This window comes from Pelobates fuscus, chromosome 8, assembly GCF_036172605.1.
Source record: "Pelobates fuscus isolate aPelFus1 chromosome 8, aPelFus1.pri, whole genome shotgun sequence".
Taxonomy (NCBI): Eukaryota; Metazoa; Chordata; class Amphibia; order Anura; family Pelobatidae; genus Pelobates; species Pelobates fuscus.
In genome coordinates this window covers 92302322-92319660 of record NC_086324.1, presented here as the reverse complement: position 1 = coordinate 92319660, position 17339 = coordinate 92302322, and the positions used below count along the sequence as shown (strand labels likewise).

At 37.9% G+C, this 17339-nt stretch overlaps 1 protein-coding gene across 1 annotated transcript in view; it reads left to right on the top strand.

Moving 5' to 3' along the window:
* STAT4 (signal transducer and activator of transcription 4) overlaps positions 1 to 17339 on the top strand; it is a 247053-nt gene that overhangs the window by 176483 nt on the left and 53231 nt on the right. The window contains exons 15-20 of the mRNA XM_063430167.1: positions 2506 to 2550; positions 3201 to 3284; positions 10403 to 10522; positions 11105 to 11243; positions 12025 to 12077; positions 12786 to 12880. Of these exons, the coding sequence (XP_063286237.1) occupies positions 2506 to 2550; positions 3201 to 3284; positions 10403 to 10522; positions 11105 to 11243; positions 12025 to 12077; positions 12786 to 12880 (536 nt within the window). The remainder of the gene's footprint in view (positions 1 to 2505; positions 2551 to 3200; positions 3285 to 10402; positions 10523 to 11104; positions 11244 to 12024; positions 12078 to 12785; positions 12881 to 17339) is intronic.

The following is a 17339-nucleotide window of genomic DNA, read 5'->3' as shown; positions in this document are numbered from 1 at the left end:
GAGGGGCATAGTCATTATCACATAAAGTGCAGGCATGCAAAAGTTTGAGAAACCTGATGCAAAAGCTTAATAAAAGAATCAAGTTGCCATTGTCTGATTTGAGTGTTGCAATTTCTAATCTGTTTTAATGTTAACACTATTCAATGCACCCCATTAGTCATACACCCATGATCAAGGCACTATAACTGAATTATAAAAATAAAAATGACTGCACACAAAACTACCGCCACAGCACTAGGTAGCATGCACATCAGTTGCCACAGTACTAGGAGACACTCACAGCACTAGCTACAGCACCAAAATGTGCCCACAGTACTAGATTGCACCCACAACACTTCCTGCTCCTTATAAATGCCAGTAATAATAATAAAGGGCCCAGGAGGGGGGCCCTCTAACATAGGTCATCTCAGCATCCATTAGAGAGTCTGTTAGAAAAAAAAATAATTTTCACCTGTGTCTGTGTCTGTGTCTCTCTTAACCCTCATTTTGTGTTTCTTATCCCATCTTTTGAATGTCTTACTTCTCTTAGTGTATATACACCTTAGTGTATCTACACCCCTCAGTTTACTTTATACATGTATAGGCTGATGAATACATACACTCACTGCTGAATACATGCACACACAGGCTGCTGAATACATGCACATACAGACTGCTGAATACACACACAGGCTGCTGAACACACACACCAACACACACACACACACATATTGCTGAATACACAAAGAGACTTTTGAATACATACACTCAAAGCTGAATACACACACACAGACTGCTGAATATATATATATTCACTGCTGAATACAAACATACAGACTATTGAATACATGCTGAATACATACTGCTCAGACTGCTAGATACACACACACATACAGACTGCTCAGACTGCTAGATACACACACACATACTGCTGAATATGCACAGACTGCTGAATATACACAGTCCTAAATACACAAACACACACATCAAACAACCCTCCCTCATTCCTTAACAACACCAAGTATCCAGTACCTGCAAAAGATTCAATATGACACTTTTCAAAGGCTAGATATGGATCCCATGAGAGAAAAGTTTGATAGGACCTGCTAGAAAGACTACAGGCTTCTCATCACACACGGCTGCAGTCTAGGAGCAAGACAACAGGTTTCTGACATTAGGAAAGTGTACACTGCCATTTCTCAGTGTATTTTATAGACATGTGCACCAATAAAATTTTCGTTTCGTACAAATTAATTCGTGCAAAATAAAAATTTAATTCGGCCATTCCGAATTTCGTCCATAAAACATTAGTTTTTTGGCGGCATTCAGTAAAAAAATAATTCGTTTTCGTCGATTAGGACGAAAATAACACTGCACAGCTGCCTCCTTGTAATAAATATTAACAATTCTAACTCCCCCTGCATTAAAACTTATGGGGGTCACTATGAAACCGATATTAATAAAAGGGAGTGCTAGCCCAAAACAGTTCCAGGAGATATGGTGTCCTGAGATGGCCACCATTCTTTTGTCGACCACGTGCACTCGGTTATACGAAATGGTGGCTACCCAGGGGTAGCATTCATTAATTACTTCCCTTGCAGTTTCACACTTAAGTTGCTGGTGTGAACGTTCTAATGGGGTACAGGGGTGGTCCTCGTTCATATTTAAAAAAAATATATTTCCTAGCAAAACTTGATAGAAGGATAATTATTAAAAAAAAAGTCTTGAGATGACAGTTGTCCTTTTAGAATAGGATTTGTGATTCTACCATATTATTATACCAATCTTTATTCTGCTCTTTACTTGACCTTTTTGTATTCACCGTTTTACCCTAAACTGCGTTAGATACGAGTGATAGGCAATTACTCATATTACATTAAACCATATTGGTTATTAAGCAACGCGGAATTTATCCAATTTTTCAATATTCAGATTTGATCATTTTTTTCCCAATGAATTCAAGGTTTAAATGAGCAATGTAGGCATGGTACCATGCCTAATGACAAACCGATTCAACAACACTGGTTTACATTCTTGATCACAGAGTATATTCAACAGGTCAAAGTGGCTGTGACATGCCAAATCATTCCAACCAAATAAAAACTATCAACATACATTTGGCAAACATATTGTGTTACGGGTGTTATGAATTTACACAGTTAAGTCCCCAAAATTTTTTAGCTTAGCAGAAAAGAAGTCAAGAACTGTAGTCACGAATATTTCAAGAAATTTCATAAAAGACACAAGAATTATACCAACAGGGTTTTTTTTTTTTTGCTAAATGAGAATTGTTGGGAATTTAAAGTAAAGTCAAAGTGAATTTTAAATATAAGGCCGAAATATCTGAACAAAAAGCATAGCTGACTTTGAAAATGTTTCCAGTTCAGCAACTTTGACTTTAAATTGGAAATTCACTTTGAATTCCTGACAATTCATACTTCAGTAAATAACCCTGCTTGACTTTTACTTAAATACACCAAAATGTATATTTTGGAAATCACTCAAAAATGTTTTTTGTTTGTCTAGAGACCAAAGGAAAGCAAGTCAAACTCTAGCACCAAAGGTCATGAGGTATGTTCACATTTTTACGGTATGTGTTTTAAATATTTTATTAAATTTAACCAGGCAATGATCCATAGTATGTGCTGTCAACTGATAAAAATTAACATTGTGGTGTATTGTTTAAAATGGGACTTGTGGTAAATTAGCACGTTTTTTCACACGTTAGGCCACAATGGCCAAGCTGTGTTAAAGAGTTTTCCCAGTTCCGTTAAACATTATGGTACTATTTTTACAATAATTTATTTGTGTTTTGTAATAATTACATGAAATTACATTTTAAATATTTTTGTAAAAAGAAAATTTGTTAAGAACTGATTCTAATTTCTTAATGTTGAGCAAGAAACCAATATTTACACACTTGTGTTCTCACAACAAACACCAGAAGCTATAATATATTATATTATCATACTTTTTGTTCATATATGTTTTTGTTTTGTTGTTGTTATTTGCTTTGTGGGGAACAAAAGATGTAACTTGAGTACAAAAATGGGAAGATCCAATAATTCTTTATTACAAACTGTATAATATGGTAACTATATTGTATTGTATATTGTAACCTATATGACAAACAGTTATGTGTGAGCATGGTTCTGCTGAATTGTCTTGATCAAAGATTTACTATCAAGATTATAATTTATTAAAATATGCATTTTGTCTAGGGTTCTCATATGGTAACCGAAGAATTGCATTCAATAAGCTTTGAAACACAAGTATGTTTGTATGGATTAACAATAGACTTGGAAGTAAGTATATGTTTATTGGTTGAACTATTTATTTTACTTCATACAAAAATATATCTTTTTGTTAACTTTTTTTTATTTTCTATATTATCTTTTTCCTATAACCCCATTGTATTTTCTTAATTTGTAATAGTTTTTTTTTATTTTAAACCATTTTATATAATAGTTATCTCTGATTCTTAGAGTTGAAGGTTTTCACTTTTATATTGAGATGTGCTCAGTGACATCAAAGTAGCACACTGTGTATTTTATTGCAATGACTACACAATCAGGACATATGCCACAAATTAGCTAGTATTAATAAGACTTGGAAATTCGTTTATTCTTTGGTAGGGGCAAGTGAGAACCTTAGTTTGCAATGTAGGACACGAGATCTCTACAATAATTTGGGCTGCATCACCTGTCCAAACAAGAGAGAGCAAAAAAAATAGATTTTTATTTTAAAAGTGTTTCCTAGGGGCTCTGCCATCAAAGGTATCTCAATAGGGAGTCTATGGGATATGCTTTAACCCTGGTTTAGGTGCCTTCAGACGCAGTATTTACCTAGATTAGCTACCTGGACTAATTCCAGATACCTCTCATATATATTTATTTTGATCCAGCCCTTATGGATGACTTCTGTTTTTGTTTTTTTAAAATCTTTTTCTTTGCAACTATAATCAGACTCTAGTTATATACCAGTTTACTTCCATTATCTTACATAATTTTATCTACCTTTTATTCACCTTTTTGAATATCTTTAATATTTCCAATATCTCTAATTTTCACAATATATCTAATTTTGAATCCAAATGTTAAGCTTTATTCTTCTGATCCCCATAGACTGCTTCTATTTAATTCGCTACATTTTAGCCTTCCACTTGGAATAAAATGTTTTACAAGTTTATTATGTACTAAACGGCTGTCTTTCTTGATACTATCTTTCAAATTGGGTTGATCAAGAATTAGTATATTTCTCACGCTTGCACAAGTCACTTTTTTTTTTAATTCTTTATTTTAGTTGTGCATAGATTAGACATGAACATTTGCAAAACCACAATAACAATTGCGAATACAAGCAATAAACATATGAAAACAGTTGTTGGCATTTGAGGATACTGCACATTTTTGTTAAAGTATATATTTAGAGAGGGTATAACTTGTCCTGAGCTTATTTTACTGCATATATCGAATACGTTTCCGCAGAATGCATGGCTAGGCTATGTTGTAATGAGGTGTCTCGTTTGTGGACCTGTCTGCTGGTGTGCGCATTAGGTTCTTCGCTATGTGCTTATAGTATACAGGCATTATAAGAGGTAAAAGCTCCTATAACTAAACATGGAGCCTAGTCAGCTGTAAATATGCGTCTGTGTAATATAGACATACTGAAAAGTAGTTAAAGGTGGTACTAGAGATTTAAACAAAATAGGATACAATAAGTGACAAGTCACTAGATAATAGTAAATAATAAAGTCCATCATTCAGGCTTAGTATGTATGTGTGCATCGTAGGCATTTCAGTCGTTTTAGTTCAGTTTGGCAGGAGCTAGCAAAAAGCACGTCTGGCCATCTTGGTTGTCAGCCACAAGTCACTTTTGGGTTTTTCACTTTGCCTTTTTTTTTTCTTTTTCACTATTATGTAGATATGCCCTTTAAATACTAATAAAGTTATTTTTTTTTTGTTTCGTACCAATTATAGTGGGTTATACATTTTATATGTGGGTAATCTAACATTTTTTTGAGAATCATTACCCATAGTCTTTTGACTTGGGACCGGCTTTTTTCAAAGAAAGATTTGTTATTCTTTTTTCAATTTTGTCTTTTCTGGGTTAAGCCCATATTACCAATTTAGTCAACTCTTGACTCTGGGGTCAGGTTTTTCCTGCCCCTGTAGTCGTGTAATTTTTTTATCACTCACAATAACATTACAGTAGTAAATCCACCAAGCATCAACCTATTTTGCAACACAAACACCTATTTTTACTGAATAAAGTTGTGCTGGTTTACAAAATGCACAATAATTCAGATGTCTAATTTATTGTAATAAGAAAAACAAACCCACCATCATCAATGTTATGTCCTAATTCAAAGAAGAAATTCATAACATTTCATGTTGCAATATCTTCTGCCGCAACTCTGACTGGTACTGTAGCTCCTTCTACCACAGCTAGTTCAAGTTTTACAGCTTCTGTGTTTTATGATGCTCAGAGCAAGGGATCGCTGAAGCAGTGGACTTCTTGCTGTTGCATGTGTGATGCCCCGTATTTCTTGTAGCCTCCCCCAAGAAGCAACTAAGGGTTCTCATATGGCAACTGAAGAATTGCATTCAGTAAAGTTTAAAATAAAAGTATGTTTGTATTGATTAGCCACATATATTTATTGGTGGAATTATTCATTTCACTTTATACAAAATGTATGTAATTAATGTACATAACAGGACCTTGTTGGTGCCATCAGTGGCACTCTTTACTGAAGAGGCAGAGGAACAAGTAGTGTCCCCAATTTCTGGTCTTGGTGGTGGTGGTAAGAAACCTAGTGATTATGATATTGCTATTTTCCCTAAAAATTCAAGACATATGTTTAAGTTTGTTCCAGCAGTAAATGGTATAGGAGAATTACAAGAGTTCGAGTTTTACAGCTTCTGTGTTTTGTGGTGCCCAGAGCAAGGACCCACCCGAAAGGTTTAAGGTGTTGCTACCTGGAGACGAGAGGTAGTAGTTCACTATTTTATGAACCTGCTGTGCACTTGCCACCTTGTCCATCTGTATCTGCAGTAGTTTCACCTCATTTAATGGAAACAATTGGACCATCAACTTGACCAGTGCCAGAAGTTGCTCGCCCAGTGAGATTATTATTAACATCCCCATCTCACTTCCCATTACTATGAGTCAACCAAGTGCTAGTGTAGAGACTAGTGTTGTGACAGCTTCTCCAAAGATGCATATTCACCACATCTTGATCAGCCGCAAGGCCAAGGCTTAGGGCTAATATAAAGCATTAAAGGGACACTATAGTCACCTGAACAACTTTAGCTTAATGAAGCAGTTTTGGTGTATAGAACATGCCCCTGCAGCCTCACTGCTCAATCCTCTGCCATTTAGGAGTTAAATCCCTTTGTTTATGAACCCTAGTCACACCTCCCTGCATGTGACTTGCACAGCCTTCCATAAACACTTCCTGTAAAGAGAGCCCTATTTAAGCTTTCTTTATTGCAAGTTCTGTTTAATTAAGATTTTCTTATCCCCTGCTATGTTAATAGCTTGCTAGACCCTGCAAGAGCCTCCTGTATGTGATTAAAGTTCAATTTAGAGATTGAGATACAATTATTTAAGGTAAATTACATCTGTTTGAAAGTTAAACCAGTTTTTTTCATGCAGGCTCTGTCAATCATAGCCAGGGGAGGTGTGGCTAGGGCTGCATAAACAGAAACAAAGAGATTTAACTACTAAATGACAGTGAATTGAGCAGTGAAATTGCAGGGGAATGATCTATACACTAAAACTGCTTTATTTAGATAAAGTAATTTAGGTGACTATAGTGTTCCTTTAAAGCTAAGTTTGGTATTACTTTTACAGCCTGTCGGAAGTGTGATTTGTAAAGCGTATGGCAAGGACGACTCTATCTCACGTCTCTACTTTCTACTCAGAAATGTTACAGACTGGAGTGACCTGAATACCGGCCCATCACGATGCCTACAACACTTAAACAATATGTATACTTAGTTAAATTCCTACCATTTGTCACATATCATGAAATGACCTTAAAATACTACACCCTGCTTATTGAACGCCCTACAAATTATTTCTTATGAGAAGAAAAGAGGCAGTGACTTGTTATAAATGCCCTTCAGGTACTACAGATATATATCACTGTTACTGAGACTGTCCAGATATATTGAAACGTTCTGGAATATGGTGAAGTGGTATCGCAAAACCCATAATCTACTCTTTTTCTCTACTACTCCAGATTTGGCGCTTTTTGAACACTTTCCCATCAACAAAAATCCTTACTAAGAAATTTGAACAATTAAAGGACCACTCTAGGCGCCCAGACCACTTCAGCTTAATGAAGTGGTCTGGGTGCCAGGTCCAGCTAGGGTTAACCCATTTTTTTTATAAACATAGCAGTTTCAGAGAAACTGCTATGTTTATTAATGGGTTAAGCCTTCCGCCAAATCCTCTAGTGGCTGTCTCATTGACAGCCGCTAGAGGCGCTTGCGTGATTCTCACTGTGAAAATCACAGTGAGAGCATGCAAGCGTCCATAGGAAAGCATTATAAATGCTTTCCTATGCGACCGGCTGAATGCGCGCGCAGCTCTTGCAGCGCGTGCGCATTCAGCCGACGGGGCAGAACGGAGGAGGATCGGAGGCAGAGATCTCCCCGCCCAGCGCTGGAAAAAGGTAAGTTTTACCCCTTTTCCCCTTTCCAGAGCCGGACGGGAGGGGGACCCTGAGGGTGGGGGCACCCTCAGGGCACTATAGTGCCAGGAAAACGAGTATGTTTTCCTGGCACTAGAGTGGTCCTTTAATAACTGCAGTAGGACTCAAAACTATTTTACTACACTGGAACCAAGCAGACACTGTCCCCCTGATACTTTTCTTAACTAAGCTGCGCCATTTCTTCAAGATGGATTGAATAAACACATTAAATAATAAATAATTAATCATTACAATATTTCTCTCTATATGGAAATAATATATTCTCTCCTTAGATGGTTACTTTCAAAGCACAGTAAAATCACATTGGAGCATACTGCCTGGCATTTTGCTGAACTAGTAGCAGGTTGTAACCCCTTGCCTATCTGAACATCTAAAAGGTGGATACATCTAACATATCCCATATCCAAACCCTTACCATAGTCTATACGATGCACTTGAGAGATTGAGACATGTCTATTGTTTAAATCAAACAGAAGGACTGTGTGTAGACGATTTTCACAAATGTGAAGAGACGACACACAGGGGTCAGAGGTGGTGGTACCATCTCCACCAAAGGGCATAACCCAATATTTATTAAAAAGAAAACAATAAACAAATAATAGAGTCTCTAATAGATATGGGACTCTAAACCTGTTTTTTATACACAAGGTCAGGGAAAGTGAGCAACATTATAAAAATACAAATAGTGACTCATCAGGAAATAAGCTCAGAGTATAAATAATGGAATAGCCCAAATCGTCAGTTACATGTAACCCCAAGAAATGCCAAAAAAGAAAATAATAATGCTTTATTAATATATATAAATAGAAGGCACTATACGTGAGGGACGATTACTTTGTGGCTAAGGATATAAGTCGTCTAGATTTCTCAGTGATGCAGCACAGACCTTTCAACTTCTAAATATGTCCAGGTTGGTAAGCACTGAACGTACTGTAGGGAAAACCAAATAGGGAGAAAATTCAAAAAGTAATACGTGGTTAATTAATGCTACCTGGGCTCATGCCAAAATGAACTAATCAGCGAACCGATTAGGAGGTCTGTAAGTCGTACACAGATACCAACTATGGCGTAAAAATGGCTAATATGCACAGAAGTCCTTGAAGTTAATTTTTAACGAGGGGCTCTTCAAGGACTTCTGTACATATTAGCCATTGTTAGATTCTAGATACAGACCCCTAATTTATAAGGATTGCTGTCCCTGCTTTTGCTAATAGTTGGTTTCTGTGTACGACTTACAGACCTCCTAATCGGTTTGCTGATTAGTTCATTTTGGCATGAGCCCAGGTAGCAGTAATAAACCACGTATTACTTTTTGAATTTTCTCCCTATTTGGTTTTCCCTACAGTACGTTCAGTGCTTACCAACCTGGACATATGTATATTGTTTGTTTTATCCATGTTTCTACTAGATTTTGTTTTGATATCGTGATGAAGAAAACTATTTGTTTAGGTTCTCGACTGTGTGATCCTGCTTGGACTTGATTGTTTGATAAAAGAGAGAAAAGGAGAAAAGAGAGCCCTGAGTTACAATGGCCAAACCACAAGGGACCTTACACTCTCTTACTAATTTAATTTTCCTTTATATTTTTAATTTGTTTAGTTTAAATATGTGAATTTATATCATACATTTCATGTTTTGCCATGTTTACAAATATGGAACATACTACAGTTATAGTAATGAACTGATTAGCAGAGAGCTGTTTGTACTGGCCCTGAACATATTGGTATAATGTTATTATTCCTCTCTGAGACAACTTCTTTTTTTTTGGAAATGTCAGCAACCACCCAAATGCCTGTAAGGTGTTAGATGCTAGATTAATATTATCATTGCCATTATATATAAGTGCAATGGCTGCACCAGTGACCAATGTTAGCCTAACCCTCCTGCATCTTGGGTTCCTCCATAAACATTAAGCATCTTACAGGGATTTGGTCTTGACTATTGACTTACCTTTATTGTTACAGTATCCTTATAAAAAGTATTTTAAGACATGGAATAACAGGTTTGTTTCCTATCAAAGGGCCAGATGATTTTTTTAAAAGTAAGAATCCTTTGGGGTCACTATTTACATTGAAAGTTAATTGAAATCCAATTTGCAATATTTAAGCTAAAAATAGACTTTGACCATAGCTAAGTTGGAAAATGTTATCCGCAGATTTTGTCTAAATTTTCCCGTTTTGATTTTCATTTTTCAGAATTTTGAGTTTACTGAATAAACTCCTTAAAAATTTAAACTCACACATTAGAAAAAAAAATGCTGTTTTTTTTTTTTTAAAGAATATTTATTCTTCTTTTTTACATGTTGGATCCCCTGGTGACAGTCACTGCTTTGTTGAAGGAGAAGGATGCTTCTGGCTTTATGTTTTACTTTCATGATAAAGTGTCAAGTCCAGAAAGACAAGACTAGAGGCATTTCCACGTTCTCCTAGTAATCAATCCAATTGTTAAGATGTCTACACATCAATAAACCAAAGATTTTATTTAAAGCTACAAAAACAAAACCTTTACTCATTTTTGTGAGGCATAACCATTTTTTCCAGAATTAGAATTTTCTTGTGGTGTCATGCGTTGTCAACTCTGCAAAATTGGTTTCAGAATAGTTGTAATTAGCCTAATTCTCACTCAGTTGTCAACTCACCATAATTCACTGGATAGTAAACATCTAGTACTTTTATGCATTTGCGTATATTATTCTTTTCACAGACGAATTCACTGCCTGTGGTGATGATCTCCAACGTCAGCCAGTTACCGAGTGCTTGGGCTTCTATCATTTGGTACAATCTCTTTACAGCAGAACCTCAAATGAATACAGCAGCCCAGTATGTAAGTGAAACCCTCTGTTAACTTTAACACACTGATTCTGCTGATATATTTCTGTTACTACATGTGTACATTTGAGTTTGAAACCCAGTGTTAATCAATCTCTTGATCTTCTTGCTTTTTGTGAATTATAATTACAATTTCTCACCACGAACTAGACTGTGGATGGGCTAGGATCATAGCAGATACGGTCCTTTAGCAAGTGAAAATATTAAAATGGATAGGGTACTTTTACGAGCTTGCCATTTTCATGCATGAAATGATTTTGTTTAGATAGTGTATGGAATGCAAATATCACGATTCTCTCTGGGTGCTCGTAGTGGGTTAAGGGTGCATAAGAAAATTACTTAAAGTGTATATTACTGCCAAATGAATTGGCTGTTCACTTAGTGGCTTTGTCCATTGGTCCAGGCATGTAATACAGTGGGGTGTTTTATCACTCTTTGCAGACAATTCAATGCTTATGGTTACTCTGCCTCTTACCTGTGTCCATTTGACCAGCACACATGGTTATCTATAATGGTAAAATTACACTATACTTAAGTGATATAGTTCATTTTTTATTGTCATTTCTGTGTATTACAGCAGAATCTGGCCTTCTTTGCAAGCCCACCAACAGCCAGCCTTAATCAGCTTCTGGAGGTATTAAGCTGGCAGTTTTCATCATATGTAGGACGGGGACTGAATTCAGAACAACTTAACATGTTGGGAGAAAAACTCATCGGTAAAAAAAAAAATCAACTATTCTTCGTCTGTGCTGTCATTCAGTAACCGCGTATGTGCATATTTGATTGAAATAGGCAATTAGGCAACCGGAAAATGTCTGTTAGATTGTTGCACTTAAATATTCCCCACTATATATGTAACCCCAATATTAAAGCTGGTAGGATTTATTGGCATTCTACGTACCAAGGTGGTATATACATTGTCACATAAAAAGTAAATTCAGAAAATGTATGAAATGTGCATGTTTATGCTTTCATTGAAGTTATAATGTTGTGATAAAAGAGCAGTGAGCCCAGTTTTTATATTACCCTCTACATTACGTTTCAGAGGTGATATGTGCTGATGACATATTAGGTAGACTTTCCAGGCCTTAATTAGTTAAAAGAGAATTGAAAGTTACCTGATTTTTTAGTAAAATGCTAAGTACCATATTTATATATGGTATGTGGCCTGGGAGATACAGATAAACACCATCCATAAAATAGAAAGTGCAAAAAATAGCTTTGAGACTGTATATACTAATCAATATCTGCTCTGTGCCTTGATTTATAAATGGAGCTGCTATTTAAGCAATGAACAAAGATAAATATCAATTATATGGTATATTACACACCGTAGGGTTTACTCACTAAACAATATTGTGCCATAAGTTGAAAAGGCTTGTTGAAAAGTGTTCACTAATAGAATATGTGGAAAATATTGCCATTCAGTAGAGTTGAACAATTGTTTCACTCTCTGTTTAATGAACAAACCCTCAGATGCTTCTGTCTGTTTTCAAGGTCTACAGGTAACCCCGACTGACAATCAAATCTCATGGGCAAAATTCTGCAAGGTAAACATATAGATTATGATTTACAGTTAACAGCATAGCCATCTCATCATAATCACCACACCACATTGTAGTTGTTGTTGTGTAAAGACATGTCCAGGTTAAACCATTTTACCGTCTACTGGTACCTCCAGTCCAACTCTTTTGCCGACATACTTACACAGAAATCGGCTTCCTCACAATGCCGAGGTTGGGATTCACTAAGTTCCTTCTTTTTGTGAAAAATCACATGCATTCCATCATCAGCCTTAAGCTTTGCACACTCCAGGAATTAGCTTAGCCACAAGTAATGAGCTTCTTGTTCTGGTCAATGCAGTCTTAATGGTTGGACATGTTGATCTCAAGACTGCAAGTATTAAAGTCCAGGGGTGTGCTGATTAGCAGATTTCAAAGTTGTTTGTGTACATCTTCAATTCTGTTCAGAGTGTTGGTCTCTGGAATTAATTAAAATATCATATTGCTAGTTATGAACGTACTGTGTTTTGTTTGTTTTTATTTTTTCTTTGCTCTTGCAAAACCAATACAAAATAGAGCATGCAAAAAAAAAAAAATAGGTCAAAAGCTATTAAATGAATGAAAGTTGTTTTTTTTCCTGGAGGGTCCCATTTTTTCTCAAGGAATGTTCTAATAACTTGGGCCATTTGGTTCTAATTTATTAACAATTTAAACCATATGTTTCAGTAATACCAACTGGTTTATTACCCATATCAGGAACATTTGCCGGGGAAGTCATTTTCATTTTGGGCCTGGCTTGAAGGAATACTAGAACTGATCAAGAAACACCTACTTCCTATTTGGATTGATGGGTAAATTTTCTAATTACTGTTCATTTTTGCTGGTTATCAACATTGCTTTATCTGGTGTAATGTGTCTTGTATTAAAGCAACACTCCAAGTACTTAATACTGGTGCCACGAGTGCTCTGGCTTCCCCATTGTAAGGAATCAAACCTCTTTAGAAAAGTTTTAAGTTTTTATCTGGAGTCCACTGGGCACTGCTCCCCATCTCCACTGTTTATTTATAGGGAGTCAGAAGCTCTCTATCTAACTCATTTCTACAGTTTGGGGCTTAGCTCAATGGCTGAGAGCAATCATTTGGCTCTCAGACATTCATCTAATCCTGCATTGCAGGCCGTAGTTTGGATGATCTAAAGGAAGCTCCTTCTTGGGAGCTTCTTGCTCTCCATAGGAAGTAGTGGAGGCAGGGAGTGGCAAATGGCTGACCCCACATAAGTAGTCAAACAGTATTGAGGCGCCAGGGCACTCCTGGCTGTATAACTAGTACAGGTGCATGAAGTGTTAATTTATTTATTATTTATTTTTCACAAACTGCTTGGGTCTCTTGTAAGCTATTGTGTAGCTCTCCAAAATATGTTAGTGCTCTATAATTAGTAATAATGATAATTCAAATAACGCAATGTTGTTTGCTTCACAGTTTTATAATTTTGTTGTGACAAAAAGTAATATGTCAGGATGATGTATTCACTCAAACACCATATAGTACTGCTTTGAAAACAAATACAACGTTTATACAGTTTTAAGTTTAATAGTGGCGGCTGATCAGTGTTAAGTGGTCTCCATATTCACATTTTGTAACCACACCAAAAATAAATTTTAGGTATTTGCTAGTTAGTCTGGATATTTTTATTCACCTTTGTGATCCAGATTTCAATTGTCCCATATTATCCATTGTTTCCATTCATATGTTGCTTTTTGAAATCTAAATGTTGATTAATACTGTGATCAATGTATAGCACTGCAAAGTGTAAATAATCAGCAATTCAAACAAAGATGATTGTTAATAAAGGTGGTGTATGCAGATTTATTTTAAACACTAGAGGGCGCCCTGCTAGCAATGTAAATATTTCCAATTCATTGTTCCTGTGTTTGGTTTTGCATACATTATTTTCTGCATTGCAATGTACACACACTTACAAATTAAAGGGAATACACACAAATAAAACCAAACTCGCGCAGACACTTACTAAAGAGAGAGTAGAATACATTGTGTCAATTGTGAAGGGAACATTAGTGCACTTGAAATATAGAAAGTGTTTCCCAAAACATGGGGAGGAATACTGGGAACTGGAACAATATCATTTAAAAAAAATAATAAATACTATATTAGAGTAATTGTAAGAAAAAAAATAACTCTTAAGAGTTCGGATTATAAGCACTTTTGACGTGATCTTTTCAGTCCTAGCTGAGTCATACAACTATCACATATACAGCATTTTGTTTATTGTAAATATACTTAGTTTTTACAATTTTTGTGTTTCTTTATCTTTTTTTTTCTTACAATGATTCCAATAAAGTATTTATTATTCTTTTTTTATACACTATATTGTTACAATTCCTACAATTAGTGGTACTCCTCCCGATTTTGGGGGAACACTTTCTGTATTTTGAGTGTACCAATGATACTTGAGGACCAATGATACTTAAATTCTCAAAATGGCATCATTTTCCCTTAAAGAAAACAAAAAGATCCACTAAAAATATGAATCCTCAAGAGACCATTAATTAAACAAGACCTAGCTAAGGGACTTAGCTAGGTCTTGTTTAATGGTCTCTTGAGGATTCATATTTTTAGTGGATCTTTTTGTTTTCTTTAAGGGAAAATGATGCCATTTTGAGAATTTAGAGACATTATTATTTATTGCTCCTTAACCCTCTCCTCGAGGCACACCTAACATTCTAGGATTTAGAAATCACCTGGGTGAGTCTAGGGTGTTTAAAAAAAATAAATTCACCTTAGACTCTAAATTATTTTTCCCCTTTTCTAAGCATCTTAGACATGGGCGTCCGCAGGAATTTTTCCAGGGGGGGCATAATTGTAATGACATCCATGCTTGGTCCCTTTTTGACAGTGTCATGAAGGGGATGAGCATAGTCATTATCACATAAAGCCAGGGTGAATAGCATTTTCACAACTATGGTGTCAGGAATACATGTTTGTAAGCAAATTAAAGGAACATTCTGGTCACCATAACAACTTCATCTAAATGAAAATGCTATGATGCCAGGAAGCCCCTGGGTACTCTCTTTGCTTTAAGGGGTTAAACCGCTCTCAAATGGTTTAACCCCAAAGGCTTCCTCCAGCTCCAGATTTCCAGGTCGCTCAGTGGTATTCGGCTTTTGAAAAGGAGTGTCAGAAAGTGCAGATTGACATCAGGCATGGGTGCTACAAATTGGCTAGAGTGGTCAGTTGACGCTCTAAGCCAATCGCTAGTTCCCGGTTCATAAAAATGTTTTACTTTTTTATGAATGGGGAGCTACTGATTGGCTTAGAGTGCCAGCTGACTGCTCTAGCCAATCAGCGACACCCCTCCCCAGCGGCCCTCTGTGCTTCCTGACACTCAGTAAATAAAAGTGAACACATTAACACTGATATTATTTTACCTGGGGAGATGAGAAGTTTCCCTTCCAGGCCCAGGTACCAAAGCCTTATGATGTGGTGTCCAGAATAAAGTGGAGGGTTCACTTCACTTGTTCTTCCTGCTCCAATGTCCTTTTCTTCTCCTTCATTTGACAGTCTTCTTTTTCTTCTGACACTGTCTTCTCTCCTCCTTGGCTCCTTCTACTCCTTTACCTTTCTGCTTATTTTGCTCCCCCTTCTGCTTCTGTCTCTCTCTGATCTTTCTGCTCCTTGCAGACCCTTTCTGCTCCTTCTCCTACTTTACCTTTGTGCTCCCTGCTGTCTCTTTCTGCTCCTTGCTACCCTTTTCTGCTCCTTCTCCTACTTTACCTTTGTGCTCCTTCTGATTCTTTCTGCTCCTTTACCTTTGTGCTCCTTCTGTCCCTTTCTGCTCTTTGCAGACCCTTCCTTCCTTCTTGCAGACCCTTCCTTATCCTTGCAGACCCTTCCTTCTCCTTGCAGACACTTCCTGCTCATTTCTGTTCCTTCGGCTACTTCACCTTTGTGCTCCTTCTGTCCCTTTCTGCTCCTTGCTGCTATTTTCAGCTCCTTGCTGACCCTTTCTGCTCCTTCTACTTTACCTTTGTGCTGCTTTACCTTCCAGCTCCTTGCTGGCCCTTTCAGCTCCTTCCTGACCCTTCCTGCTCCTTGTTGACCCTTCCTGTTCCTTGTTGACCCTTCCTTCTCCTTGTTGACCCTTCCTGCTCCTTGCAGACCCTTCCTGCTCCTCACTTCCCTGATCTGTAGGCTCTCTCTGCCCCTCATATCCCTCACTTCCCTGATCTCTAGGCTCTCTCTCCCCCCCCCATGCCTCACTTCCCTTATGTCTATGCTCTCTCTGCCCCCCATATGCCTCACTTCCCTGATCTGTAGGCTCTCTCTGCCCCCCCATATCCATCACTTCCCTGATCTCTAGGCTCTCTCTCCCCCCCATATGCCTCACTTCCCTTATCTCTAGGCTCTCTCTGCCCCCCATATGCCTCACTTCCCTGATCTGTAGGCTCTCTCTGCCCCCCATATGCCTCACTTCCCTGATCTGTAAGCTCTCTCTTGTCCCCCCCCCCATATGCCTCACTTCACTGATCTCTAGGCTATCTCTGCCCCCCCATATGCCTCACTTCCCTGATCTTTAGGCTCTCTCTGCCCCCCCCCCTCCCATATGCCTCGCTTCACTGATCTCTAGGCTATCTCTGTGCCGCCCCTCCCTCCCATATGCCTCACTTCACTGATCTCTAGGCTATCTCTGCCCCCCCCCCCCATATGCCTCACTTCACTGATCTCTAGGCTATCTCTGCCCCCCCATATGCCTCACTTCCCTGATCTTTAGGCTCTCTCTGCCCCCCCCATATGCCTCGCTTCACTGATCTCTAGGCTATCTCTGTGCCACCCCTCCCTCCCATATGCCTCACTTCACTGATCTCTAGGATATCTCTGCCCCCCCCCATATGCCTCACTTCACTGATCTCTAGGCTATCTCTGCCCCTCCCCCCATATGCCTCACTTCACTGATATTTAGGCTATCTCTGCCCCCCCCCCTATATGCCTCACTTCCGTGATCTGTAGGCTCTCTCTGCCCCCCCCCCATATGCCTCACTTCACTGATCTCTAGGCTATCTCTGTGCCACCCCTCCCTCCCATATGCCTCACTTCACTGATCTCTAGGCTATCTCTGCCCCCCCATATGCCTCACTTCCCTTATCTCTAGGCTATCTCTGCCCCTCATATGCCTCACTTCCCTGATCTGTAGGCTCTCTCTGCCCCCCATATGCCTCACTTCCCTGATCTGTAAGCTCTCTCTGCCCCCCCCCCCCCATATGCCTCACTTCACTGATCTCTAGGCTATCTCTGC